Below are 26,567 nucleotides of genomic sequence, written 5' to 3' on the forward strand. Positions count from 1 at the left end.
TCAGGCTTGTGCAGCTGTCCAAGAAGAGCAACTGGTTAGGAAGTGGGGTGTTTTTTTTTTTTTTTTCATGTAGAGTTCTCTGTTCGGGCTGAGACTGAAACATGTTGAAATCAGCTGTAAGGCTCAGGGGAAACACTCGATTACAGTGAGATATTTACATCTGTCTCTGCAAAGTCAACACATACGTTATACAATCAACTATTCTTACTCATTATTGACAGAGGCTCTTGCATAACGCATAACTTTCAGGAAGTATAGTCATATACTGTATAGATCAATAGATTCCTCCAGATTCAACACTTCTTGACTTTTTTTATCCATCCATCCATCCATCCATCCATCCATCCATCCATCCATCCATCCAATCAAGCAGTCACAAGTGTGACTACTACTGACCACTCCTGACTTTGTTTTTATTTTACACAAAGACTTTAAAATATAATGATACATATAATGAACAATTAGGTCTAAGAGTAGACATTCAATATTAATAATAATCTGGAGGAAAACATTGACCAAGTTATTGCTTGCTGGGGGTGGCATGATGATGCAGTGGTCAGGGCTGTCAGAAGGTTCCTGGTTTCTACTTGTTGGCCCGCATTTGTTGCAAAATTCATGTATTTGATCACATTTCTGTGTCTCCAACTATTAGCTAGATGCCTTAGGTTTGTGTGTATATGTGTAAATGTGAGTCTGTGTGATTATCTGTCTTTGTCAGCTCTGTGATTGACGAGTCATCCTTCATTTCACAGTATTGAAACCTGTATAAGTAAGGTGCACTTCTCGGAGAAAAGAATAAAAACAATTCATGTTTAAACAGTAAAACCACTGGGATGAGAAAGTCCATAAAGTACAACACAATAGATATTAAGTTTCTATTTCGATCTAAACTACATTAAGAAAGTCTTTATACATGGATACTTTGTTTTCTGGGATTTAAAAGTTCACAATAGATTTTTGCCAGAATACTAAAACTGCTGCAGAAACTGGTTACTTCGGGAGTAAACTTCGCTTGGGTATGACATGAAGATTAAAAAAAATTGGCTGTGTGTTTGAGCATATTCCTGCTCTTCTTCTTTTGGAATCTTCTTTTTAGGGAATTTATGGACCTACTTGTTTCGTGAGGAGCCGTTTACAGCAATTTATTATTATGTTACAAAGCCAAATACATTTTAAACCCTGTCATTTTTAATTTTAGCAAGATCCAACATGGCAAATATGCCCTCGTTTTAGGAAAGATCGCTAGCATCAATGTTTGTGGAGTTCAGAAGTGCTTGCTTTCATGAATCTTATCATTTTCTTTAAGAATGAATAAAAAAAACACATAAGCCATCATATTTAAATATATACAATATAATATATTTTTAATTTTTTCACGCATGGTCTGTTGGGTACATTATTTGTTCATATCAAACGCATCCTGGCTGAAGGCTGCTGTTTTGACCTCAAATAACCTTACAAGTGCAGCTGCTCTTTTTTTTTTTTTTTTTTACATTTCTCGGACCTAATTACCCATGGTGACCGGGCTCAGCCATGTGCTGCTCTGATGCTGAGTGTGCATGACACAGTCTGGGAACAACTCCGGATGCTGCGTTTCCATGGTGACACGGTTATCTGCCAGACAGCGATATGTCTGCCAGCGAACACCGACTGTCTCCACGAAGAGCCCAGATAGCACGTGCACATGCACGTATGGAGTAAACTGTACCGTGTGTGGGCGCAGAATAAGAAACTCCAGCAGGGCTAATTACTTGAGAGCAAACTGTCACATAAACACGACTGCTTGAGTTGAACTCCAGCTGAGCTGAGAGACGGAAGGTCGACTCAGTGGCAGGAGATGACAGAGCAGCGTGCGACACCAGGAGCTGTACGCGAGAGCAAAGTGGGTACAGGACTATGTATATACAAGCAAACCCCCCCCCCCCACCCAATGTTTTTGTGTCCCTCTCGCAGCCTCAGAACACCCCGTCCTCTCCACCTCCTCTCTCACTTCTACCCTTCCCGTAACCATAGAGACCACTGTTGCCTGAAGAGAGGTTTTCTCCCAGACAAGATGTGTCGGTGTCAGACGAGGATACCGAATGCATGTATGCACGAGTGCACAGAAATGCACTCAGTTGGCTTCATACACACTACACTGGATAGATCTGGGTGAATGCTGCACTTTATTTATGTGGAGTCAATCTACTGCTCAATTACAAAGACACAGAGAAGAAAAAAATATATATAATGCAGATGCAATAAGATCAATCCTCATCAAAGCTCACTGTAATGGACATCCTCGGTAAAGGAGCTGAATAATCAGTGTTACAATCTGCATTGTATTGAAACTATGACAATTTAAGGCCATTTTTTCTTTTTTTTTTTAGATGGTCAAGGCTGCAGTGCATTGTGCTGCTATTTGCTGTCTGAACCTCTTTGACTTACTCGCTCGCTCCTCTCAGCTCAGGTTAGAGTTCTGTTTTCAGATGTGTCCTCATGTGACCGGACCTGCCAGTCTTTGTTTTCTCAAACGCTGCATGTTGTACATATAGGCCCGGGTCGCTGCATCAAGCTGACAAAAACCAGCCGTGAAACATTAAGTTTCATTTATTGTGCATTGTTTTCTCCTTTTGCAAAGCCTGTCTCTGTGATTCTCCCTCCTGCCGTGGCCCCACAGACCCATTCCCGATCAGTGAGTCATTAAAAAAAAAAAGAGAAACGCTTCTGACATTACCAGTCACCACGTAACGCCGGTAGCAAGACGAGCTTCAGGCGGCTAAAGTGCAGCTCGATTATTACCAGGATGGCACAGAGCAGCACAAGTGGCGAAATGGCAAGCTTAATTAAGTATGAAATCTGTCTTCAGTGTACAAAAAGTCTAATTGAATACGATTCCGTTGTTAAATGAGAGTATGGAACATATATAGACCCGCCCTCCTTCAGCATCAAGTCCCTGCAGCTTTAGTGATCTGAAGGGGAGCACTCATACGACTTTATAAGGAAGCCAAGTGTTGTGGCACATTGTAATTGGAACGTAGTGTTTGTTCCAGAGTGTGTGCTTGTTCAGAGAGAACAGAGAAACAACCTGGGTACACGGAGGAGCAGGTTTAAGTAGCTGAGCAGATGAAAATAACATTTCTTTGGCAGAAACAAGGAAAGCACTTTTGGCTGGACATGAACATAATACTAATGGCTAATGTTCTCTTCTTCAACATGGCCACTCCACACAGGCATCCACTAGATTCATCTGAATTTGTACAGTACCAGAGATTGAGATATTTGAGATTGTAGCGCTCGTAGCCTCAATAGTAAGAGTAGCATTAGGCAGTGAAGTCTTTTCACCAGCTTTCCTGGTTTGTCGACTGCACATTTTGAGAACGTGCTACCAAGCCTGCATCAGACCCCTCCTTGGACTTGATCCCAATAGTTCACATGCAGGTCTGAATCCGGCTTCATAAATCCTGCTTCAATAAATATATGCAATATCCTCTCAGATCAAGAGTAAACAACAGGATGCTTTAAAACAACAAGGCATGATATGCAAAAAGCAACAAGGCATAAACATATAAAGGTAAAGTGCAAACGAATGTCACAGATAAGAATTGCTCGGGACTGGTTATGCTCTTTTGATGGCGGTGAACCAGTCGGAAAAGGATTTTTCTCAAATGCAAAGTCGGCTCTGATGAGTCAGTCAATTTTGGCCACACAGAGCATCGACTGATGAAACCTTTAACCCCTGCTGATTGAATGTCAAACGCGATTCAGCTTTAGTTTCATCACGTCAAAGCTTCGCGTTGCAGGAAGATATTGCCTGTGCAGAGCAAATATTTACTCTCCCTTACATTTGAGCATGGAGCTGTAAAGTCCTCGAATCTCCAGCATAAGTCAAGCTAACGAATGATGTGCAGGTATCTGAGTTCAGGGTACAAGAGGTTGGCGAGCAGCGCCAGCAGCCGGGGTCCATCCTTGAGACAGTGTCCAGGGTAGCGGATGAACTGGACCGCTTTATTCACAGCATCTTCTAATTCAGCATATTGTTTGTTGCTGGGCATGGCCTCCAACATCCCCAAAGTCTGCATCCACAAAAACAAAAACACAAACCCAAGACAATGTTATTTTTAGGACATTATTACAGACTAAAAACTGAACATGCTGCAGTTTTTTTTTGGTTTATTTTGCATACTTGCTGCGCTTTTGCAGAGAGCTTCAAGTCACTGGTGGCTTGGAGACGCAGCTCGGTCTCTGACGACACCTGGATGGACAGGAAGGCTGCAAGACTACGCACCACAACTCTAAACCTAAACGTACACAACACAAGCAACAAAATAACTGTGTTAAATCACGCCGACACCTGATTTCTGCGCCTGATGTTTTAATTTGCAAAAGGAAAAGATTTAGCTGACCTATTAGAAACAGGAGATCTTTTCCCGAGGCCTATCGCTCCGAGTAGCCCAGAGTTCAGTCTTTCTTCGCCAAGCTGCAGCAGCCTGGTGTGTAACCTTATCAGACCCAAGACGACCCCTGAGACTTCAGTCTGACCTGCTTGCGGCTGCAGCTGCTCTGCTGACAGATTAAGTGCCTTGTGCCACCAGAGAAACAGCTTGGCTTCATCCCCTGGACCACTGGGAGGAAAATAAAAATACATCTTAACATGTAAAATATTCATGCCGACATCTTAATATGATAAACTAAACTTCAAGATGGCAACAAATGGAACAATGAAGAGGTTCGAACCTGGGAAAAACCTGAGTGGTCCATGTGTTGATGAGAGCCAGAGTTCTCCTCTCATTGACTGCTGTGTATTCCGTGTTGAGGCGCTGCAGGATGAAGGCGTACAGGGTCAGGAAGCTGCCTGCCGATTGGCTCTCGGACAGGAAATCCTCCACTGTGAGCTCAGGCACCTGGAGTGATGCCAACACAGGACCCCAACCCACAGCCTCTTCCTCCGCTGAAGAGAAACAACAGACGGGATATGCACATGTACTTCGGAAGAATTGAGAAAATGAGCTCTTTGTCAACTAAAAAACTGACAGTAATAACAGAGGTTAAAAACTTTTGGACTTAAATGTGCATTTCATTCAATAAACTAAGTCTGTGATTGCTTTGTTTACCATGGTTAAAGTATGCCGTGATACAGGCCTCCATGATGCGTGTCATGTGCCGAACCGACGCGAGACATCGGGAGCAGGCTGTGAGCAGAGGCAGAATGGGAAAGCCCCGCCCCTTCCTGTCCAGCCAGGTTATGACATGAGCAGCGAGGGCCTCGCCCGTGGACACGCCCACTCCGTTCAGCAACGCCAGAGCGTCGCTGAACAGGCTGCAGAAAGCCATGTGCCTCTGCTCCAGACCCACCTCTGCAGAGGAAAAAAAACATTGCGGTGCAGGTGAGGGGATGAAACAATTGATTAGTTATGGCTTCTATAACGCTGACGAGGAGGACGGTGAAGATTCACCAGCGGGATTGAACGTGACGATGCTCTCCAGAAGTGTCTCCAGCTGCGCCTCCAAACTGACGAGTGTGATCCCACCTCCTTGTTCCAGGGTCACTAGCGACTGCACGCTCCAGCAGACGTACGCTCCGGCCTTCACGGTCTCCTCCTGAGCAAAGAGAAGAAGAAGAACACAGAATTAATATTTATATTTTTGGGTAAACCTGGCAGATCCATATCAGTGACTTTAGATTGCTAGATGGCAGCAAAGTGCCTCCAGTGTCACCACTGGTATGTGTAGAATATGCATCAATAGGCAGAAAGTGGGATAGAAACACCACCTCAGCTGTATGAAGACCAAAACAATAGGTGTGAGGGACTTCATGCTTTTCAGGCAAATTTTTCTTTTAACGATTTGTGGGATCTTTGCTAAAAAATACAAGGCATGAAATAAAACCTGCTGGATCCTATCGAGATATTAAAGGAGTCTGTCAGCTGGAAACACAACTGGCAAAGAAAACTGAATTGTTTAAGTCTAATTTTAGTGTGGATGTTCCAAGCCTCCTACTTTCACACCACGAGCCTCAGGCAGTGCAGACACCCATATAAGAGATGCATGAATTTTTATATCCTCCAACATAAAGGCTCTTCTGTATCACACAGCTGTTTTGAGACTATATATTCAGTAATTTATCCTCACTGGTTTAAATAAGCAGCAAACAAACCCCACTATAGGTTGCAAGACATTTGTTATATTTCATAATGCTTATTTGGACTAAACAAGAAAAGAGTGAATAAAAGACAAAATTGGGGAATAATAGGCAAATGAGTCATAAATGAACATACTCTATTTGATAATACGTGAACAAATGTGAGTTTATAAAACAAGCTGTGCCGGACCGTCTTACCTGGTGAGGGGCTTCGCTGGGGTGGGGGTGAAGCCCAGCAGCACTACGGAGACACTTCAGCAGCAGCTGAGGTGCAGACTCAGAATTAAGCAGGAGGGAAGGAGGGTAGTGAGTGCTGACATATCCCAGAATGCTCTGGTATGAGGACAGGTCCAGCTGGTGCCAGGGCAGAGAGGTGGACTGAACCAGCAGACTAAGCAGAGGAGACTCCTGGAGGTCGGAGAAGGGAAAACAGTGAAGAAAGTATCCGACACTGACGTGTCGTCACAACAACTTGGACTTACTTGCCGCGTGAGGAGCTGTTCCTCCTTTGCCAGACAAACCAGCATGTACAGCAAATAGACCAACATGGAATGTGACTCCTTCTGTGTGTCTGGCAGAGTTGGATATGCTTTAGCGCCCGGGGCCGTTTTGAAGTGGTCACTGAGGACGCTGACCCAGTTCACTTCACATAACACTTCTCCCATGAACAGAAAGCAGTTCTTGGGACTTCCTCTTTCAACCTGTCGGCACAAAAAAAGGCAGAAAACAATATTGAAACTGTCAAAACACAACAACAAGATAAGTAATAACATTAGATAAACTGCAACCCTAACGTGAGATGGGACTCTCTTACTTTATTGTGTCTCGCTGTGTAAAACCTGAATGTTGCTCAGATTCTTAAGTGGCAGTAGAGACTATAGCAAAGTCTCAGTTGGTGACTGGATGACATGAAATTTGCATGTTAACCGTCACCATTGGTGTGTGACTGTGTGTTGAAATGGGTGATTGTGATTGACAAAGCACTTTGGGAGCTGCTACAGCAGTGGAAAAGTGTTAAATAAGTTCAACCCATTTACACTTGACCATGGAAACCTATGATAATGATACTGTACAAGATGAAGCCCAGTTTCTCAGGCCAACAAGTTCCCCCATGGTGTGGATGTTTGCAGGGTCAGAGGTGAGAGGGCAGTGTATCTTACACTGAAAAGCTGCTCCATTAGCTGAGTGTCAGGGTGCAGGTATCTCCAGGGCAGGCTGCGGAGGTGTGTGTGGTACAGATACAGCAGGTACTCGGGTGTTCGGGGTGAAGTACAGCTCTCACAGTACTGTGTCATACACAGCCACAGAGCTCCTCTCTGACCAGGGAGCAGACGGTCTGACACACAGATACGGCGAATAAGATATAAGGCATTCACAGATCCTGTATCGTTCTTCAAATGTACATTTCACAGCAGATGAACCCTTAAGAAAATAACTGACCTCTGAATTTGTGATGAAGCGTGTCGATCAATTGAGTGTAAAGGCCAACCAGGCATCCTGCTGCACTTGCGTCCGTCTCCAGCCATGGATAACACTTGATGTTACTGAAAACCGACACACAATGGCCTCAACACTTCCAATCCTTATAATTTGTGCCTTAGTACAGCACTGAAATGATCACTGTGCCAGATGTGACCCACAAGTACAGCTCAAGAGTAAACAACAGAAATCTTTTACGCACACATGTACACAGCTCTTTATTGTCTGCAATGTGCTAGAAGTTTGAGTAAAAACTAATGAAGTTGAAATTGATTCTTGCTTATGCTTCAGTTGGGTAAAACAACAAAAACTACAAGACCATAAGCTCTATCTGCATTAAAAAAAACAGGATTTTTGGTTATGAATATAAATATTATGATTAAATATTATGAATTATGTTGAAATTCTCTCCTCTCTGGAGTCGGCCCTGTCTGTGCTCGCATCTGTTCCACGCCTGCCTGAAAGAGCTCACTCCGGCTCAGCCTCTCTCCGTGTTTTATTAGGCAGCAACACTTACCCGCCTTCACCCGTGTCCAGGGGAAAGATCCATGGCTGAAACAACTTCACGATCTTGCTGTGCAGATCCTGCAGGGCTGTGGGAAGGCAGCGATCATAAAGGATATGCGCAAGACTGATATTTTATCCTCCAAAAGTGGCCACAAGTCACAATGCAGTTACCTTTCATTATTTTGCCGCTGCCCACAGACTCTCTGGCACAGCCGCCGAGCTGCACGCTGATCAAACAACTGATCAAATGGTCCCAGAAAGAAACAACGTCACTGGCGTAAGGAGTCCAGGTAGAGTAGAGGCCAAAGCTGCGGAGGTCGGCTTTATTGAGACGACTTTTCAAAAAGAAATCACTCAGCCAGTCCACCGTTTCATCCACCTGTTTGCCGCCGATGAAAAGCAAAAGCATGGCTTCATCATGTTCAAATTTTGTCTTTCGGGAGACACACAAAAACTCAGTCTTTGTAGTGTATCATCAAACCAGGTTCAACTCTACAGACCACAGTAAAAACAGTAGCTACCTGCTGGGGAGAGAGGCTGATGGCGGATCTGTAGGAAGAGGTCTGGGGTCCGACAGCACAGCCCGGGACCTCAGCAGTGGTCCCGGGCAGTTGATCACTTTTCTTCTTGGAGCTGCGGGATGGAGGTAAGCATCCCAGAACTCGCAGAGTCACTTTCCAGCACTCTGGACTCAACAGCTGGTCGGAAGAACCTGATAAGGTAATTAAAAAAAGGGACAAAGCTTTTTTTTTTTTTAAAGAAGTTACTTGAGTTCTATTGAAATTGTTTTTCACAAGTGTGGAATATTCTTTTCCTAAAAGACAAATTAGACAACTCTACGTCGCCAGATGACTCAATAAAGACACATCATAAATGAAGGTCTTATTTTCTTGATTGATCGACGGATACAGCTAACTTTGGTTTTGTTTATTATTCACTTTAATCTTTTGTTCTTGCATAGATGAGTAGGTGGTGTTCTTTTGAGGAGGATGAGTTGACTGAATCACTTAAAGGATGAAGAGGACTTTTAGAAGAAAAAAAAAGGTCTTCATTTAGGAATCAAAACAGAACAAAACATACAAGGCATAAAAACATGAGCCTCAAGATCCTTTCATTCTTTTGCATCATGTAAAGAAAGAAAGGACTCATATAAACTTTCACTTTAAATATGCCTTGGTCTCGTTTGTAGATATTAAGACAAAACTACATATTTGTTAGTATAGAACAAAAAAAAAAATCTACACTCTCTAATAGTATAGAAATAATTTTCTAGCTAAACGATGAACGATTAACTTACTATTCATGAGCAGACGCACACAATCACTGTAATGGTCAGGGAAGTGGTGGCGTAAGAGCCAGGTCCAGTGTTTGGTAAACAGGTGAAAAGGCGTGAGAAGCTCGGGCTCGGGGTCTCGGCCGCAGACACACAGAGCTCCGTGGACCAACTCCAGCAGGCGCGTCCTCTCCGAAAACACAGGATGCGCTTCATTCAGCCACTGGGGCAAATCAAACTGCCGGAGAGAGAAATCGGCTAAGATGGTACGTCATCATATTCACAGTGTTCATCGCGCCGTGTGTGCATATGGGCTGACCTTCGTGAGCAGCATGAAGACAACGTCTGCACTCTCCAGGTGTAGCGATGTCACCACGTCCTGGTAAAGGAAGACGAGCTGATTCGGCGCCGCGTTGGGGGTGAAGAAGGGTGAAATGAGGGGACAGAGATGCCTTTGCTCCAGAATGGCGTCCAGGACACGGCCACACTCCTCTGCATTGCCCTGGATAAACACCTATGTAAAGGTGCGTGGAGAGTTTCATTATAATATTGAATGTCATCACAGACCGACTTCAATTACTATCCTCAAGTTTGCGATGTCGACACTAAAGTTGCATTAAATACAGCTTTCTGGTGTTTACTGAAAAAAAGATCCAACAATTTGTTGCTTTGTGTTTGTTTGGACTGCGTATGGCCACCTGTCCGAGTATCTCAACGCAGGATGAGAGGTACTGGCGGGTCGGGGGATGTCGTAGCGTATCCTCACACACAAACGAGACCACCTGGTAAAACGCCGACACGCCGACTTGCTGTACGGCCAGAGATCTTTCCGCTTTGTGCATATTAACCAGAGCCCTGAGGACGTGAAACAAAGTGCGTGTGTGTCAAGACACAGTCGCTTTTAATGAAACATTTCAGTCTTCTTTGCCTCTTTCGCTTGTGCCGAACAAACATCGTAAACATCATACTGACGTGATAAAGTTCTCGGTGTGGACGGCAGCCTGGGCCAGACTTTGAGGAGGAGGAGCCATTGCATCAGTCTGAAGCTTCTTGATGTCTCTGCGCAGCGAAGATATCTGAGTCTGCACAGCCTCCTGCTTCTGGACACTCTCGCACTGTGTAATTAACCCCAAATAAACGGTCGTTAAATGAAGCAAGGCGTACTGGTACAATATAATGTGGCCAAAATGCAGGGAGACTGGCCGTACTGTGATGGTGATGTTTGCTGGTCCTTGGCACGGCTGCCCTCCTTTTCCTTTACATACCAGAGGCATGCTGATTTGCTCTGGTTGATTCTTAAACAGTAAAGGAAGACTTTCCAGCAGCTCCTGTTCCAAGGCCACCTGCTGAGCTTCCCGTGCCACTGCAATCCTGTTAAACAAGTGTTCCAGAATCCGCTCACATTTTGTGTCCGCGTTTCCCCGTGATAATGACACATTCTACTATTACACGGTCACCACATACCTGGCTTGTTCTTTCAAAACGCTGAGGTCTTGCTGTAGCAGTTCAGTAGCAGCCTTACAGTCAGAAAGGCAGGAAGTGGGGACCTCAGCCACTGGAGCTTTTAGCTGCTGCAGTTCAGGAGCTGAACGGGGAACTGGGTGCTTCTGCAGGTTGGACAGGATTCGCTCCTTTGCTGAATAAAAACATATTAAGAACACACCAACATTGAGACATTTTTCCATAGAAGATCCATGCAATGAAGAACCGACATGTCATGGCAGTAAGTCTTAGTCACAGCACTAAAATGTGACACGCCAAGAATATATTGCAGCTTTTGTTCTAGTTTTCTCAAGAATTATATTTGCATTTGAGTGTCTCGTTTTACAACTTCGTATCAGAAGCAATGAGTCAAACAATCTTTTGGATGTCGAACAAGAATTGTGTCAATACCGTTGCCGAGGCTGGTGTAGTCAGTGAACCCAGGGTGCTGGGTCTGTAGGAAAACTGGTTCACTCTGCACCTTCTCCCAAAGAGATAAAACCTCCCTCTTGTCGTACTGCAAACGCTCCTGGTCAACATACTCGAGCCATAGTTCCTACAGAAACACGTCATTACACATTTAATGGATCAATAATATCGCATTTTGATAAATAACTTATAACTAAATAATTAAACCGTCACCTGTTGCCGCTGCATGACCTGCGCGAGTCTGTGTGGCTCGTATTCTGGAGGAAGAGAGGGGAGATACACCTCCTGCTTCTGCAGCGTCTCATCTTCCAACCAAATAGCAAAAACACCAAACAACCTGTCGACAAAACAACGAATCGGCTGAAAGGGAAAGCTGTGAACAAACCGATGTCGCCAAGAACTTTCCCGACAACAAGAGGGAATGCGAGTGCGGATGTTCAGCACGAGCGGCCTACCTGACCAGCTCTGTGTGAAGTTGTGGAGACGTGAGGTAAGGCGTTTGGTCATTACTGGGGCTCTCGTCACCCTGGCTGTCGGACGATGGCGTTTGAGGTGGCGGCACCTTGAGCGCCTGGCTGGCAGCGTAGTGAAAGTCGGACACTTCTTGTATTCTCAGCTTGAGATCTCTGAGTAAAGCGGCCTGAGACGAGGTCTGAAAGAATCTTCGGCCAATGCATCCCCCCGCAGCCAGCCTGTCGGTCATTCACATGTACAGGATGGATATATAAATCTTGTGTTTTTATTTCAGGTTTCTCCAGCGGGAGATTATGAAGCATCTGTGTGAAACACACCCATACTCCGGTCCCGGCTGTCTGAGGTAGAGCTGTAGGAACTTTTGCCATATGAGGGGAAGCAGAAGGTGATCAGGGGGTGTGGCGACGGCCTGACATGCCCAGCGGTACACTTGCAGTCGTTGGAGTGACGGGGCCACTGGCAACTTCAGCCTCTGTTGCACCTTCTAGCTCAAACACAGAAACGCCTTTAACGCCACACAACATTGGAGGTTGTATTACAAACAGACAGAATGCCAAACTTCTGGCACACGTCTGAGATCTTTGTCTTTGCAAATAGCAAATGTATTCATTCATTAAGGTCACAAATTACATTACACAACCACTTTGTCTTTCAGCACTGTACTGTGAAATTTCTCAGCAAAATGCAACCACGAAAAACAGTCATTGAAATGTTTCCACCTCAAGTAAATCAATGTATGACTTTAGTCTTTGTGTTTTCTACCTTAAAGGCTTGATCTGGGGATATGTTGGGCTCTGATAGGAGTTCATGCTCAACACAGCGTCTCAGCTGAGAGTCTTCCTCAAACACACCCTCCATGCTCAGCACCAACCAAGCAAACCAAACCTAGAAACAACAGGTCTGTCAGGACTGAAAATGCCACCAATATGATCAATATATGTTTCAACAGACTGCTGCTGCTTTGGAGACCCCTACCTCTTCACTCAGGGATTGGCCCTCGATGAAAGAGGGCGTGATGTTCCCAGCAATCCAGCCAACCAGAGAGGAGAGCAGACCACGGTCTCCATGGTAACCCAAGGCATTCTGGATTAAAAACCAATAGATATTGTTCTTTTATCACACTACCAAAATCTTACACAATGTAAGCCATTCAATGTTAATCTCATGTTTAGAATGGTACTGAAGGGCGTTAACGGGGCTATGTTCACCGTCTGCCCCATGAAAGTCATAAAATTATATATACGGCAAACAACACCTTATGCTGTTGGTAGAGGAGTTTCTGCACACATTCCTCCTGGTGGTGTTTGAAGGCAGCACAGCAGATCTGATCCATGAGGAATAAGACTGTTTTGTCTCGATACCACAAATTCTGCTGAGTCAGAACTCCCACCCAAAACTCCAGTACTGCGGCTGCTCCAACGCGGCCGGGCTTTAAGCTTTCCACCACGTGACTCTGAAAGACACATGGGATTTGGGATAAATGTAGAAGTAGAAAATTGTAGAATATACCGTGTTGATAAAAAAGTGTCCCCAACACGGTATATTCATATTTCCTCACTTTGGTTTTATTTTAACCTGCTGAAAACCTACCGACATGTCTTTTTTTTTTTTTTTTAGTAAATTAGCAATACCAGTGTCATAAAGTAAGATGATAGTTAATCCAGTAGTGAATAATGTTGTAAAAGTAACTTCATATAATTGAGGTCATAAATACATAAATTGTTTCCTTGCAACTTGAGGAGTTTTTAATTTATTCTGCCTTGGCCAAGTCCACAAATTTGTACACAGCTCAAAGATTATGCGGCACAAGTCATTTCAGGATAGACATTTTAAATACCTGAATAACACTGTTCAACAGTCGGACGTTGTCTCCATAAGTAGTTCCTGTGAGGAGCGGTGCCACTCGATGTGTGACCTGCTGTGTCACACCCTGAGGACACACGCTGTCACACTGCAGAAACAACTGGATACAACTCACAAACCTGATATTAACAAAAGAGGAACAAAAACAGTATGAGTCAGTGCTCGGGATGCTAAAGCTGAAGAGTGACTGAAGCATCTTTCTTACTGAGAGTTGTTGAGCAGGTAAAAGCTGAGGGTGTAGGTTTGCGGGAGGATGTTATCCAGCAGATGCACGGCAGCTCTCAGGTATCGAGACTGGATGAGACTTTTGAGCAAACCAACTCCATCAGTGCAAAAATGTTCCAGACTGAAAACACAGTGAACGTCCCCATGAATTCAACGTCTAGCGGAAATCCACCTGAAAATAACTCCATTGCATTTTTCCAGCACGAACCTGTGTCCTACAGTTGTCATCGCAATGGACAGGTAACATCCAATGGGGATGCCGGCTTTTACAGCCCTGAGAACAGAGTGCATGCTGGGTGAGTGTGTAAGCTCTGGTGGTGGGTTGGAGGCCAGAGCGGGAACGGCCCAGGCTCCCTTGGGATTCTGGGCATTGCCATGGAGTTTGAGTCTCAGTAAGAGTTGCCACGCCCACTGACTGAATGAGGCTTCAGGAGACACACCCAGACGAAGGACACTGGCGAGGTAAGACACCTAAAGAGAGATAGAGAGAAAGATAGAGATAGGAAAAATGCATGCAAGCCATGCTGGTTCAAAGTGAACACCTTGGTTGTGATTGTGTCACCTGTTTAATTCCCTCTGATATGAGGCCGCTGTACGGTTTGTCTGTAAGGTACTTCTGATAAGCTTCGGCCACCAGCAAAGCCACCTCGCTGTGAAGAAATGAAGGCAAGGCCAAAGATCCATCCTGCAAGGGAAAACACAAGCTTAACAACTTACGACTCAGGAATTCTCAGAATAAGTAAATTTTTATAGAACACATAACTACCTGTGTGTAACCCCAGTTCAGGCCCTCCAGGATAACACAGGCCAGACGGTTCTCCACAGCAGACAGAGGATGCTGAAGCAACCAGGAACAGATCACGCAGATTTCCTCTGGTCGCGGCTGCCACAAACTCAGGGGCAGCTCCTTACACAAGTACAGTGCCACCTAACAAGCATAAAAATCACATTAGTCTGAGCTTTCATAATTACTGTAAATTGAGGGGGGAAAAAAAGATGACACCATTATAAAATAGCAGTACAAACCATTCCCACTGTCTGTATGGTCTCTCTCAGGCGCTCCAGGATAACAGAGATCACATATGGGTGGGCTGTTGCAATGGCAGCCAGGAGCTCCCGCCCCACCTTGGAGTAAATCTCTCTTGTTGACATGCTCACATAAGACACCTGAAGCACAATTAGGAGAAAACTGATGATTCTCGAATCATGAAAGATAAATCTTCATAATGGCTGATGTATTTTTAAAAAAAATACTTTTTCCATATGTCAAGCTCTTTAGAAGAAAAGGTTACACCTCATATAAAGTCAAAATTGCACAATGATCGGGTTGAAACACGACGACAGATGAGCATATGTCATCAAACTAGATTTTGATAGACACGGAAATTTCATTTTGCTCCAGTGAATTATTCGGTACCTGGTAAATCAGCATGGCGATGGTGGTAATGAAGGTGGGGTCAGAGTGCTGCGTCGGAGTGGCCATGTGAGCGAGTGCAGTGAGGAGGGAGATGCCGTCAGAACTGTTCACCTCACACAGCCACTGTTCAAACATCTCGTGGTGCTTCGGATCTGCAATAAGGAAGAGGGGAAAACCCCAACGCAAAACATTAACACCTCCAGACTGAGGAAAATTACCTGACACTAATTCTGACGTCTGTTTTTTATTTTTAATTATAAAGCTGTATAATGATACCTCTGAGCGCTTGAATGCAGGTGTGTGCGTCACTCGTAGTGCTGAGTGTGTCTACTCCTGCTGTCTCTGCACACTGCATCACATACAGGACTTTCCACAGCATAAAGCTGGACAATGTCCCATATGGCATCTCAGACATAAACAGCCAAATGCCCAACCTGTGAGAGAAGAACGTGACAATTAAAAACAACCCCAATAAACCTTCAAGTGAAGTTTTTATCAAGCCAATATTAAAGCCTGTAAACTAAACTGTTTGGAGCACGGCTGGAAACTTGGAAGCAGCTTCTTACCTTTTGTTTCTGAGCACGTGTAAAACAGCCCGGAGGAAAAGATGGTCGTATTCCAGCTGCAGCTTTTCCAGAGACAGGGAGTGTGTGTGAGAGCTGGATCCCCCGTCGTCAGTCACACTCACATACTGAGCCCAGTGATCACTGACATAACACACCGTCATCCTGAGGGAGCCAACAAAACACTTCAGGTAATGTCCTTCTCAACATTCAGGTGTCGCCTTGAAGTGTCAAGGCTGAGATTTTGCTCGTGTAACTGGCGCTCTGACCGTATGATGTGTCCGATTCGTTTGACCAGCTGTCTGTATCGGGCTCGGTTATATGTTTGGAGGCCGAGAGCCAGAATTTCAATGAGCGTGGAGGCAAAGGCAAACACACGCATCATCTTCTGACTAGAGCAGGCCTGGGGCTCATACACACCTGGAAATGGTACATCTGTCAGTTCATAAAAAAAACGACTGACGGGCACAATGAGCCAGACGGGACGGGCTGCGTTGCCTACCCTGTTTGTTCATGTCCAGCATGTGTGAGTAGAGCTGCTGGAACGGGAACTGGGTGAGCAACGAGATCAGATCCTCCTCGCAGAGCAGCAGCCAGCTGCTCTCTGGGTCCTCGTCCTGAACACAGCAGGGCAATTGCAGGCGGAGTGGTCACGACGACCGACATGCAGCAGCAAGGACTTACTTTTAATATGAACCAGCGCCGATATGGCATTTTCGCAACGAGATGAGGCAAAATGTGAACGTTATCAAACACAATGTGTTGTGCAGAAGTAATGTCAATTGCTGAGACTTTAAAAACAAAGTCGTTTCTAGGCAACACGTTAGTACTGGCAGTCGAAAGCCAACAGGCTGATATTTAAATGGTCACAGGTTCACTTGTCACTTATTCTCAACAGCTTCAAAATGTGACTCAACAGAGCAATAAAAACCAACAAAAAAACAGAACATTCTCTTTTAAATATCAATGTCAACGGATGAATAGCCCAATGTGCCACAACATTTTCTCTGAAAATACTATCTCCACTGTACATGGTGATGTCACCAATGTAGGGAAATTACATATTTGTATTTTCAAAGATAACAACAGGAACATGCTTTAACTGGCTTTTGTGTACAAAGTACACAGATAGCAGCACTTTGGCATTTACATGTGCATGCAGATATAAATGAGATATCATGTTCACATTATAACATCCACACTCCACTGTGTTCACAAACCTTCATTCCAATTTAAGTTTCTCTCATTGTCAAAACATCTTTTGCAGACTTGTACATCACCTTATACAGCCAATTCTCTGCACGTTCACTAAGCAAGTAATACACAATAAATTAATGATGCGATTTGTTCATTTTTATGAGACCAATACAATGAAAACTTGGAAGACTTAGAAATTAGTCAGTCGGTCCCTGAAGTATTCTGGCTATGAGCACAGTAAACAAATATCTTGTCCCAAACCCACAAATGTTGGCCATGAAACCTGTTTTGGTGTTGCAAATTATTTATTATACACCAATCCTATTGTTGTTTTGATATTCATGTCACTGCTACTGTGTCCAAACCAACTGATTTGGGCAAACTAGATTTTGTCACTGCTGTTGAAATTTAAAAGCAAAACTCTTTGAACTGGACTGAAATACTTCCACAGAATGATTTTTACTCATGGCAACTTATAGCATTTTGAGTCGTTGTGGCATCTGGGGACATTTGTACTTGGAGAACTGCTATAGCTTTTGTTTTCCTTTTCTTCAAACCGTTTTATCATCTTCTTTACGCTTACCTCCTCTCCACCTTCATCCACCAGGGTCCAGTTTCCAGAGTCAGGTCCAGAACCTGTTAAGCTCTGGCTCTCGCATGGCTTCATATGGCCTAAAAACTCTGCTCGATGTCTGGGACAAAATTAGAATTGACTTGTAACTGGGCCCTGAAATATTGATTTGGACAAAAAAACAACACAAAAATGTACAGTTTTCAGTTATTTACTGCTGGAAAGGCTTCTATGTTTACCTGGCAGGTGACATTAAGACAGCTAGAGCTTGCATGAAGTGCTGCACTCCACAGGTGTTACCCCAGACTTGAATCTGGGGCAGACGAAGAAAAGAAAAATGCGATCGTCTGCCTGCATAACCGATGACAACAATACAAAAATCATCAGAGATTAATGATAACTGACCTGTAGAAAAGATGTGGCCCACTTCCCCACCCCAGCAGGACAGCACAGGAGATGACACAGCAGGTAGAGATGCTCTCCTGACCCCCCAATATGTAACAGGACAGCAACCTGGAGAGCAGACCAAGAAACACATGAAGAAACACAAACAAACCGCCCTGAACAGAGACTGAGCCGTTTCTATAAAGTGGTGAATACCAATCTCTCCAGCCAGTGATGGATGTCTGTCTGGAACTGTGCGTCGTCGAGGACTCGGCGTGTGAAACTGAACAGGACGCTGATGGCCTCTTTCAAAGGTTGGAGGGACACGGGCTCTGTTTGGCTGGCAGAGAAATCTGAAATCAAGAGAGCAAACGTTTTGTATGCACTCTGCAAAGTAGAGTAAGACAGTAGTAGTATTTGATTTTTGAAGTATGCTGGAGAAGATTCGTACCTTTCAATAAACGATACAAGTACGATTCCACCTGCAGACGTGACAGCAGAGCAGTGTATGCGTGCAGAACCACCTTCTGATGCAGCAGCTCACTGCACGCTTCAAGCAGCCTCCTCAGCTCAGCCAGCACACTCTGGTTAAACTCTGCCTGCTGGAAGCGATGGTATCCACACACCTTGGACTGGTCGGCACACAAACCCTGTTGTAAAGGAAACGTTACAGCAACTTGCCATCACTGCTTTGAGCACAGCACATTTTTGGCCACTGGTTTTTTAACACCTGTAGGGTGAGCTGTTCATCTCTGAAGCTCCAGAGGCGGTTTTGCGTGCTTCTGCAATCAGACGTCTGCGTGTGCAGCTGTGTGTGCGACTGCGTGAGCTGCCTGCGGCAGCGCCAGTAGTTCTGCAGCAGTTCTGTCAGTTCGTGGTTCTCTTGGCGGACCAGAGCGCAGAACTGAGAAACACAAACCTCGACTCCCTCAAGGAACACTCGCAACCCTCCGCCTGGCTCCCAGACACTCAGCTGCTCCAGTGTGAAGGACTGCAGAGAAAGGAGGGTGTCTTATGCAGGTTAATAAGAATAAAAATAACAATAATATGTCTCAAGCACACTGTAAACTGTTTACTGATGTTGCTGGGAATCACCTCAATCTCTGGAGCCGTCTTCGGTAACTCTGGATAGAGTTTGCTCCTTGATATTTCAGCCACAGACTCCAGAGGCTGCAAACTCGGAGGCGAAGACTCTTGCTCAGGCAGCGCCAGCACTGCAGGTTCTTTTATACAGCTTCTCGCTGCTTCCTCGCAGAGCTGTATCACTGGACCCTCTTCCAACGTGGGGACAGATGGGTAGAGTGCCGGGGCACTTGGCACATTCAAGACCTCAAACTGAGCTGAAACACTAGGGTGTATCCATGTCTGCGTGTCTTTTCTGAGCTCGGTGGTTGGGAGCACAACTTTAAGCTCAGCCTTCTGAGCTTCCGCACGACTGTCATCCTTCTCTTTTTTCGAATCCGCTGACACATTCAGACTTGACTGCATAGCCTCAGTTAGTTCTGATGTGGACAAAGTCTTTGAGGAGGAGGCCTGGTCATTCTGAGAGGTCGAGTCTGATGTTGTAGTCTGAGGAGTTTCCACAGGACCCTGCTGCTGCTCCTCTGGCTCCTGATACGGCAAACTCAGAGGAATATCTGTAAAGTCAGAGTTGGACGCCTCATCACAGACAGCCGTGGGAGCTGCAGATTCCTTTTCCTCCTGTGCCTGCTTGTGCTTCTTGGCCAGCTGAGAACATAAATGAATAAACAGACACATAATAGTGAAAATGATTGTGTGTACAAAAAGAGTAAATAGTAGATTGAATTTAACCACAGAGAGTAAGAAATCAACAGTTTGAATTATAGTCTAAATCTATTCAGTAATTTAAAAAAGCAGAACTTTTTTTAAATGACAGCTTCAAACATTTCTTTTAAAAGAACCAGATGAGGTGATGTTGCACCAAACCTTCTCCTTTGTTCACATCACATGTTCATTTACAAATCATGTAGCTCTGAGCTTTCTCGGACACATACATCACATTTAACTGTGACCTTTATGTTTGGTCTTTCAACAGCATTTGTGACACCTCTTAATATATGTCATACATGAAATGCAGAGATGGACCCAACAAAATTTTACACTCTATGTGTTACAGTCCAATCCATGTGTTCGTACTGAGATCTATTCAAAGGGAAAGAAAAAGTGAAATGAGTTGTATTATTTAGAGGATGCACATTGAAGCAAAACAACTTGTAATCAATCTGAAAATGTAAAGTGTAAATATTCTAAGGACCCTAAAACATACTGAAGAAGTGTGATAATGTCACACTGCTTCCATCTGTATTCTTCACAAACTCTGCTTGTGCAAGTTTTCCACACCTTACACAACTTGTGACTGGAGGAATAACACTTTTAGTAATCTGGTAATAATTAATGGATAATAGTGCATGGCATCCAAGTGTTTTGTCGAGCTTGAAGTTTGTTATTTGTTTCCTGAAGAGTAAAAGTATAAGGAGTATGAGTAGCTATCTTTTTTTTTAAAGATTAAATTAGTGGTTACATAGACTAATCTGTTATTAAAAATACTTGCAGAGCATCTAACTAGTTAAGGGAATAAAATATCTAACTAGAAAGAAAGAAAGAAAGAAAGAAAATAGTGGGGTTTATTCACCTGTGATTTTCCGCTGGCTTTTGTTTTGCCCTTCTTTTGTCTCACGGCCTCCATTGTTTAGTGTTTGTTCGCATCAAGTCGAGTCCACAGCTGAGTGAAGAGTCTCCGGGAGGAAACGACGTCGACCAGCAGAAACCAGCTGATCAGCAGAGAGCGAACAGTCGCTGGACGTAAACAACAGACAACCATTAGCCGGGGCAGCAGCGAGCCACGTCCTGTCTGTGATAAGCAGCTAAAAGCTGACTTGACTGTGTTGTCGAGATAAACACTGCCAGTGTCTGGCACCGAAACACTCTGTTGTATCCCGTCACTGGCGACTGGTCACAACAAACAGGGGCGTCTTAAATATACGCTACAATTACATTTTTAGGAAAAAAATGAAACCAGTCCCTTTTTATGGAACTCCGGACGAAGCGAAGCTACGCTAACGTTTAGCTGATGAACATTTACATTGTATTTCGGCTCGGTGGTTATTCTCCTGCGGCTGCGGCATTCGCACGCGGCTGGTGGCATCATCAGAAATATATTTCAACAGGCTGAAGTGAGTGACACTCGACAGAAGCTCCTCGCCCGCCGCATCGCTCTCGTTTTGTTTTGTTTTTGTTCCAGGAACTTAGCGAACGCCTCTTCGCACCACGTGACAACTCCACCTCTCTACGGCATCCCGGAGAGGACAAATCACATGCAGGCCGCAGACCATCGGGAACACATAGGGTACACATACAGTACATATAGGCCTTTCAGGAGAGTGAGGGAGAATCAACTAAGAATACGGTGTTTACTCACTTTTTAATAAGAAAAAAACACTGACAAAAAACCCCCAATAATCATCATCATCATCACTTAATACAGTATAAGTGTATCTTAGTATAAAAAAAAACATTTATTTGAGGGAACAGGAGTCTTGTTAAACTACTTCATACAGTCTTTTTTATATATAGATCTGTGTCTACAATAATAATAAAGATATTGAGCGATTGGAATTGAAAGTAAAAAAAATAAAAAAAAGGTGGATAAATGAAAACATTAACCAGTTCATCACAGGGTAACTACAGAGAGACAGACAACATCACACACTCACGTTCACGCCTCAAGGCAATTTATGGTCACCAATTTACCTCACATACATTTTTCTTGGGATTGTGGGAACAAACTCTAGTACCTGGAGGAAACCCCCCCAACACACACAGTAAGAACATGCAGGCTCCACACACAGCAGCCCAGCCAGTATTTGAACCCAGAGCTTCTCATTGTGAGGCGAGAGCAATATGATTTACATGCTGTCATTCTTTATATTGGATATATAAATGCTCAAGTTGCAACTGTGTGATGCTGTTCAATGAATATTAAATGTTTTCATTTTTGAAGACCTCGCAACAAATCCCTATTGTAGCCATTGTGCTTTTTTGTTGATTTATTGTCTGAATTATCAATAAATATAATATATAAGAAATATACAACAATAATATATAAAATATAAAAGAAAATAAACAGCTCTTACTTTCCAATCTGGTGGGTTGATAGAAGTGGGAATCGTTGCACTGCAGTCTATTTTTCCGAGATGTGTATATGTGTATAACATTGAGCTCTCCATGCAGGATGCCATGTACCACAATAAGAAGCGAAATGACAACAGAGCCCACGTCAAATAAGATAACAAAAAATACAAATACTTTTTATTACTGGTAGACAGACCAAAAGTTCACATTTCACAACATTCACATTGAGTGCAGGTGGTCGAATGGGCCTGACACGGAATCCGATGGTGTGTGTGGGCACCTTTTATGGCAGCTGTTTCCATTAGTGTGTGAGAATGTGCATGCTTATGTCTATGAATAGATGAAGGTGACAGATCATGGGAAACATGTTGAGATTACTGACTGAGACTGATTTATATAAGTAGAAATCCATTTACTGAAGCTGTTTATGTTGGAAAAATGGATGAAACTAAAGGTAACTTTTTTTGAAAATGAGAATTGGTCTTATATTCCAACTCCGGGATCTATTCATCACTGTTTGGATGCCATTTGTGTTAAAATGGAACTTGCATTAACGTGACACTTCCAGCATGTCTACTTGAAGAATTAACAGAAGTGAAGATGGTTATATATTTGTAACCTTGATACTTCTGTGGTGATAATTGAACTTTTGTTTGGGGAAAAAAAGATTACACACATTTTTTTTCTCTTTAAAGCAGAGTGCTTTATACATTTTAAATCACAGTGAGAGGAAATATTTAAATAAAAGAAAAAAAAATGTTGACATTTAAAAATAGAGAAATAGATCAATGGATTGTGACTAACTATGTTTATAACACTTCACCGAAACAATGTTTTACATTCTTTGTTGATCATGTTAAAACAATATTTACAAGACAAAATAATAAAGAAAAATTGCTAAATGATGAATTATCATAAACACTAAAGTCTCTATATTGTTTTCAAAAACATAATGAAAAGGAAAATGTTCGGTTACTTCAAGTATATCCCTGACTTGTTCTTTCCTTTTATTTATTTTTTATAATAATGACTATTATACTGGACGGTTCATCCCGTGTCTTCAAATTTAATCTATTCAAAATCATGGAATGGAACAAAAGCGTTATGTGAGCATGACGAAGGACTGCTGGAGGTTGTGTGTGTGTCAGATGTGTGGTACTCTATTTGCATTGTGCTTTTATGGAGGGTTGGGGAAAGACCAAAGGGCGACATTATCTTGGCCTCCATGTCCTGACTGTATAATGTGTGTAAAGGGAGTTGTTCTTGTTTGTATGTGTGGCTCGGTGGGTCGCTGAAGACCTCGGCTGTGTGGTGAACATACGCTTGGCTCAGAGCCAGGCTGAGGATCTCTGTCTTTTCTTTGTAGAAGCGTAGCTCCATGCCTTGACGGCGGGCCGACGCCAGCTCCCTCTGGGCCGCCTGCAGCTCCACTCCCAGCAGCCCCGGTGACCTCTGCTCCCGCCCCAGCCAATCCAGAGCCATGCTGCTGCGCATGCACTCATCAAGCCCTCGCTGGGAGTAGTAGGCAATCACGCTCTGGGGTGGCGGGAAAAACAGGAGGCCAATCAGTGTAACGTGGCGATGCAGGTGTTTAATCACAATTTGTGGTAATAGGACTTGTACCTGACGGGAGCACTTCCGCTCCCCGAGTGCCTTCAGTGTCCCGTTCCAGTGCAACAACTGGAAAACTGTCATCATCTCCTAGAGTGTGAGAAAGACAGAGAAAATCAGTGAAAGTCTTCCACAACCCAATGAGTAAAGGCATTAATGACTAAACCAAACAGTGCCGTGTGTGCGAGTTTGTAAAAAGATAATATTTTATCATTACTTTGACCAATAGTTAAACTACACTTCATTAGTTTGAAGAAATTATTCTTTTATCCATGAGGTAGGTTTCACTCAGTTTTTTTTATAAAATGCTGCCTGGGTGAGCAGTTGCCATGTGTTTAGGACCTACTGACATTAGTGTTAAACATAGTGTCAGAGCATTAACTAAACTTGACCGAAGACACAGGTGGAAAGCATTACGCAAGGATTCAGCCAAGTTAATCTTCTTTTATTTAAAGGAAATTATTAATTCTGCCAAACTATTCAACATATAATGCACAAGCCTGTACAGATCACAGACAAATGTCTCAATGCTGAAGATCTTTGTGCACAACGTTTTGTAATTATATGAGAATTTCAGTGTCTGTCTGCACACGTGTGTGTGTATGGCATGTTTTGCTTAGAAAATTTCCCTCTTTTTGAGGTTTTGCTTTCGAAGGAATGATAATGAACCCATTTCCTCCAGCTAATAACCCTCTCTCTGCACACGTGAATATTTACACAAAGGTATGAAATGTTAGGTGTTTAAAAAAACTTCCACTCCCTCTCAGGGTCGGGAGAGTGACATACGAAAAACAAACATGGGCTGTAGTATTTGTATTAAATATTCATCAGGGCTTGTTGTGAATTGAGTTGCATTTTGCTGAATAATAACAATTGTATCATGTCCAACTCCTTTGTAGAAAATCTTCATGATTTATCACATCGTTACCCATCGACCCTCACATGATGAACCCACCTCATTTTACAGCTTTTATATTTTACCTGGAACTCCAACATGGTCCTTCCCATGTAGGAGTGTAGCAGCAAACTGTAGGTTCCTATGCTGGTGCTCGAATCACTGGCATCTGCAAACAAAACCTTCACAAAGACAACAGAAATGGTTAGTCTGGAAGGAAATGAGGTGTGAAATTGACTGTTGACACTGATGTGCACCTACAGCACTTTCTCTGGCTGCCTGCTGCAGACTGTGAGAGATGAACTGAGGGCTGATTTGTCGACATGGCAGCTTGTTCACGACGGAATTCATGAGAGCCACACGAGCCGCGTCCCTCCGAGCCTCCGCTTGAGTGTCACAATCCTGAAGACGAGGCGGTGACGAAGGACAACGTGGAAGAAAGAATTGCAGCAATTGATAAAAGTAGCCACACTGTGTCAGTTCAAACTGAATAAGTAAGTCGCAGTAGATCAACAGGTGACTGACTTGAGCCAGTTGTGTTTGTACATTTTCCATGATTTTTTATTTTTTTTTATACACTTGATTACAACTAATCATGGGATCAGAACTCAAATCACCATTGTGCATAGGACATTGTAGGCCCTCACAGATAACCAATCACATGCCTTCTTTGAGCTGGGGGTGGCTGTCTGGCTCACAATAAGCCCATTGAGAAGCATCATGGGATTCAAAAGGAAAAGCTGTTTATTCCCACTAAATGTCCTTGAAAAAGTCTGCAAGTCGTATTACTGTGAGAGGGAAAGTGAATGTGATACAATATGAATTAAAATGTAATACAAATCAAATAATGTACAATCTGTGCCAGTGGTTATCATATTTAAGATATTAGTGAAAAGTGCTCTTTATTTGCAAGGGTGACTATACTAGCAACACAGTTTATTTGTCACTTACTATATTTGCATTATCAACTGATACGCATTCCCTCCTATCTCAAATTATATGAAGATGTATCCAGAATATCAACGTCGTCCATGGTCATTATAATTACACAACACCAGCTGCTGTTGTTTTCCGCAGCACGACGACAACTGGGGTTCATTCTGAGTTATACTATAACAGCACCAGTGTATCAAATTCACTATGTGCACATATGTGGCAGGACAGCCCCGATCATAACAAACACACCTTATAGTTACCAAAACAGCTCCCTCCAGGAAGCGTGACGTAGCAGACGTAAGGAGGACAAGGTGAAGGTGCAGATTCGTACAGAAGCAGACTCTCTGTGGGCCTGGCCGCCTTCCCAACAAAACCATCCGATTGATCAGAGGAACTATTGAACTGATCCTCCTGCTTCTGCTCCCAGAAGTTATGGAGAAAAGCCACCACATTCACTGCCAACAACACGAAGGAAACACAACTTTTGGGTCATTTGGTGGGTTCAAATTATCCGTCTTTAATTAAAAAAATAGATATATTTTCGACTCTTTGATAAGTCTTCTGGTCAAATGTACTGTATATCTATAAAACTGTACATTAATATTGACCTGACCATACAACTAAGGGCAGATCCGTCTATTCCCAAATTGTGATTAGTAAAGTGGAATTAAGAGGTAAAGAAAACAGTCCATAAACTGAACAAATCTGTGTTACACGCCAGTCCAATCCGAATATCAAAAAACAGCAAGATCGTCTCGTGAAACAAACATTTCATCTTCTCACAGCTTGTGAGGTACTCACAGTCTTTGTTGCCGGTGTCAGTCTCACTCTGCGAGAGGTAAGACATGATGCTTTCCTCCACTCTCCCTTCATTCATCCTCACCAAGGTCTACGTTCCACGACAAACAACTTCTCTCCCTTGAATGACCCACGAAAACCACACACACAGGGCCCTATAAACAAGCAGCCATCGCTCTCGCTATTGGGG

At 43.5% G+C, this 26,567-nt stretch overlaps 2 protein-coding genes across 2 annotated transcripts; both read right to left on the minus strand.

Moving 5' to 3' along the window:
* Window positions 1-1,387: 1,387 nt before the first annotated feature.
* epg5 (ectopic P-granules autophagy protein 5 homolog (C. elegans)) lies at window positions 1,388-21,221 on the minus strand. The gene is made up of 46 exons (XM_080499490.1): window positions 21,089-21,221; window positions 20,639-20,802; window positions 19,081-19,713; window positions 18,716-18,976; window positions 18,437-18,635; window positions 18,202-18,338; window positions 18,007-18,114; window positions 17,841-17,914; window positions 17,614-17,722; window positions 16,336-16,450; window positions 16,103-16,253; window positions 15,837-15,998; window positions 15,547-15,704; window positions 15,271-15,422; window positions 14,880-15,020; window positions 14,620-14,781; window positions 14,416-14,538; window positions 14,062-14,324; window positions 13,834-13,974; window positions 13,603-13,747; window positions 13,021-13,218; window positions 12,741-12,848; window positions 12,528-12,650; window positions 12,083-12,249; window positions 11,747-11,983; window positions 11,505-11,628; window positions 11,274-11,418; window positions 10,845-11,016; window positions 10,589-10,751; window positions 10,353-10,495; window positions 10,079-10,235; window positions 9,700-9,894; window positions 9,405-9,618; window positions 8,629-8,819; window positions 8,279-8,486; window positions 8,118-8,193; window positions 7,562-7,665; window positions 7,282-7,457; window positions 6,604-6,822; window positions 6,320-6,529; window positions 5,436-5,580; window positions 5,094-5,336; window positions 4,717-4,930; window positions 4,386-4,604; window positions 4,166-4,280; window positions 1,388-4,055 (listed from the first exon to the last, which is right to left on the minus strand). Exons 2-46 carry the CDS (start codon window positions 20,690-20,692, stop codon window positions 3,873-3,875), a joined length of 7,737 nt encoding a protein of 2,578 aa, XP_080355616.1. The 5' UTR covers window positions 20,693-20,802; window positions 21,089-21,221; the 3' UTR covers window positions 1,388-3,872.
* Window positions 20,946-26,456, minus strand: LOC308132836 (protein limb expression 1-like; the record flags this gene model as incomplete). Its single annotated transcript, XM_080500020.1, has 7 exons — window positions 20,946-20,955; window positions 23,348-23,673; window positions 23,761-23,838; window positions 24,730-24,825; window positions 24,905-25,045; window positions 25,829-26,034; window positions 26,381-26,456. 7 exons carry the CDS (start codon window positions 26,454-26,456, stop codon window positions 20,946-20,948), a joined length of 933 nt encoding a protein of 310 aa, XP_080356146.1.
* Window positions 26,457-26,567: the final 111 nt, after the last annotated feature.

This window comes from Blennius ocellaris (assembly GCF_963422515.1).
Source record: "Blennius ocellaris genome assembly, chromosome: 7".
NCBI lineage: Eukaryota > Metazoa > Chordata > Actinopteri > Blenniiformes > Blenniidae > Blennius > Blennius ocellaris.

Excerpts from the sequence above, each read along its gene's own strand:
- epg5 (XM_080499490.1), bottom strand. The coding sequence starts at position 20,692 with ATGGAGGCCGTGAGACAAAAGAAGGGCAAAACAAAAGCCAGCGGAAAA. Across the intron at positions 17,915-18,006 it reads GGGCCACATCTTTTCTACAG|ATTCAAGTCTGGGGTAACAC; the intron begins GTCAGTTATCAT and ends CGTCTGCCCCAG. Across the intron at positions 16,451-17,613 it reads TGGATGAAGGTGGAGAGGAG|GACGAGGACCCAGAGAGCAG; the intron begins GTAAGCGTAAAG and ends TGCTGTGTTCAG.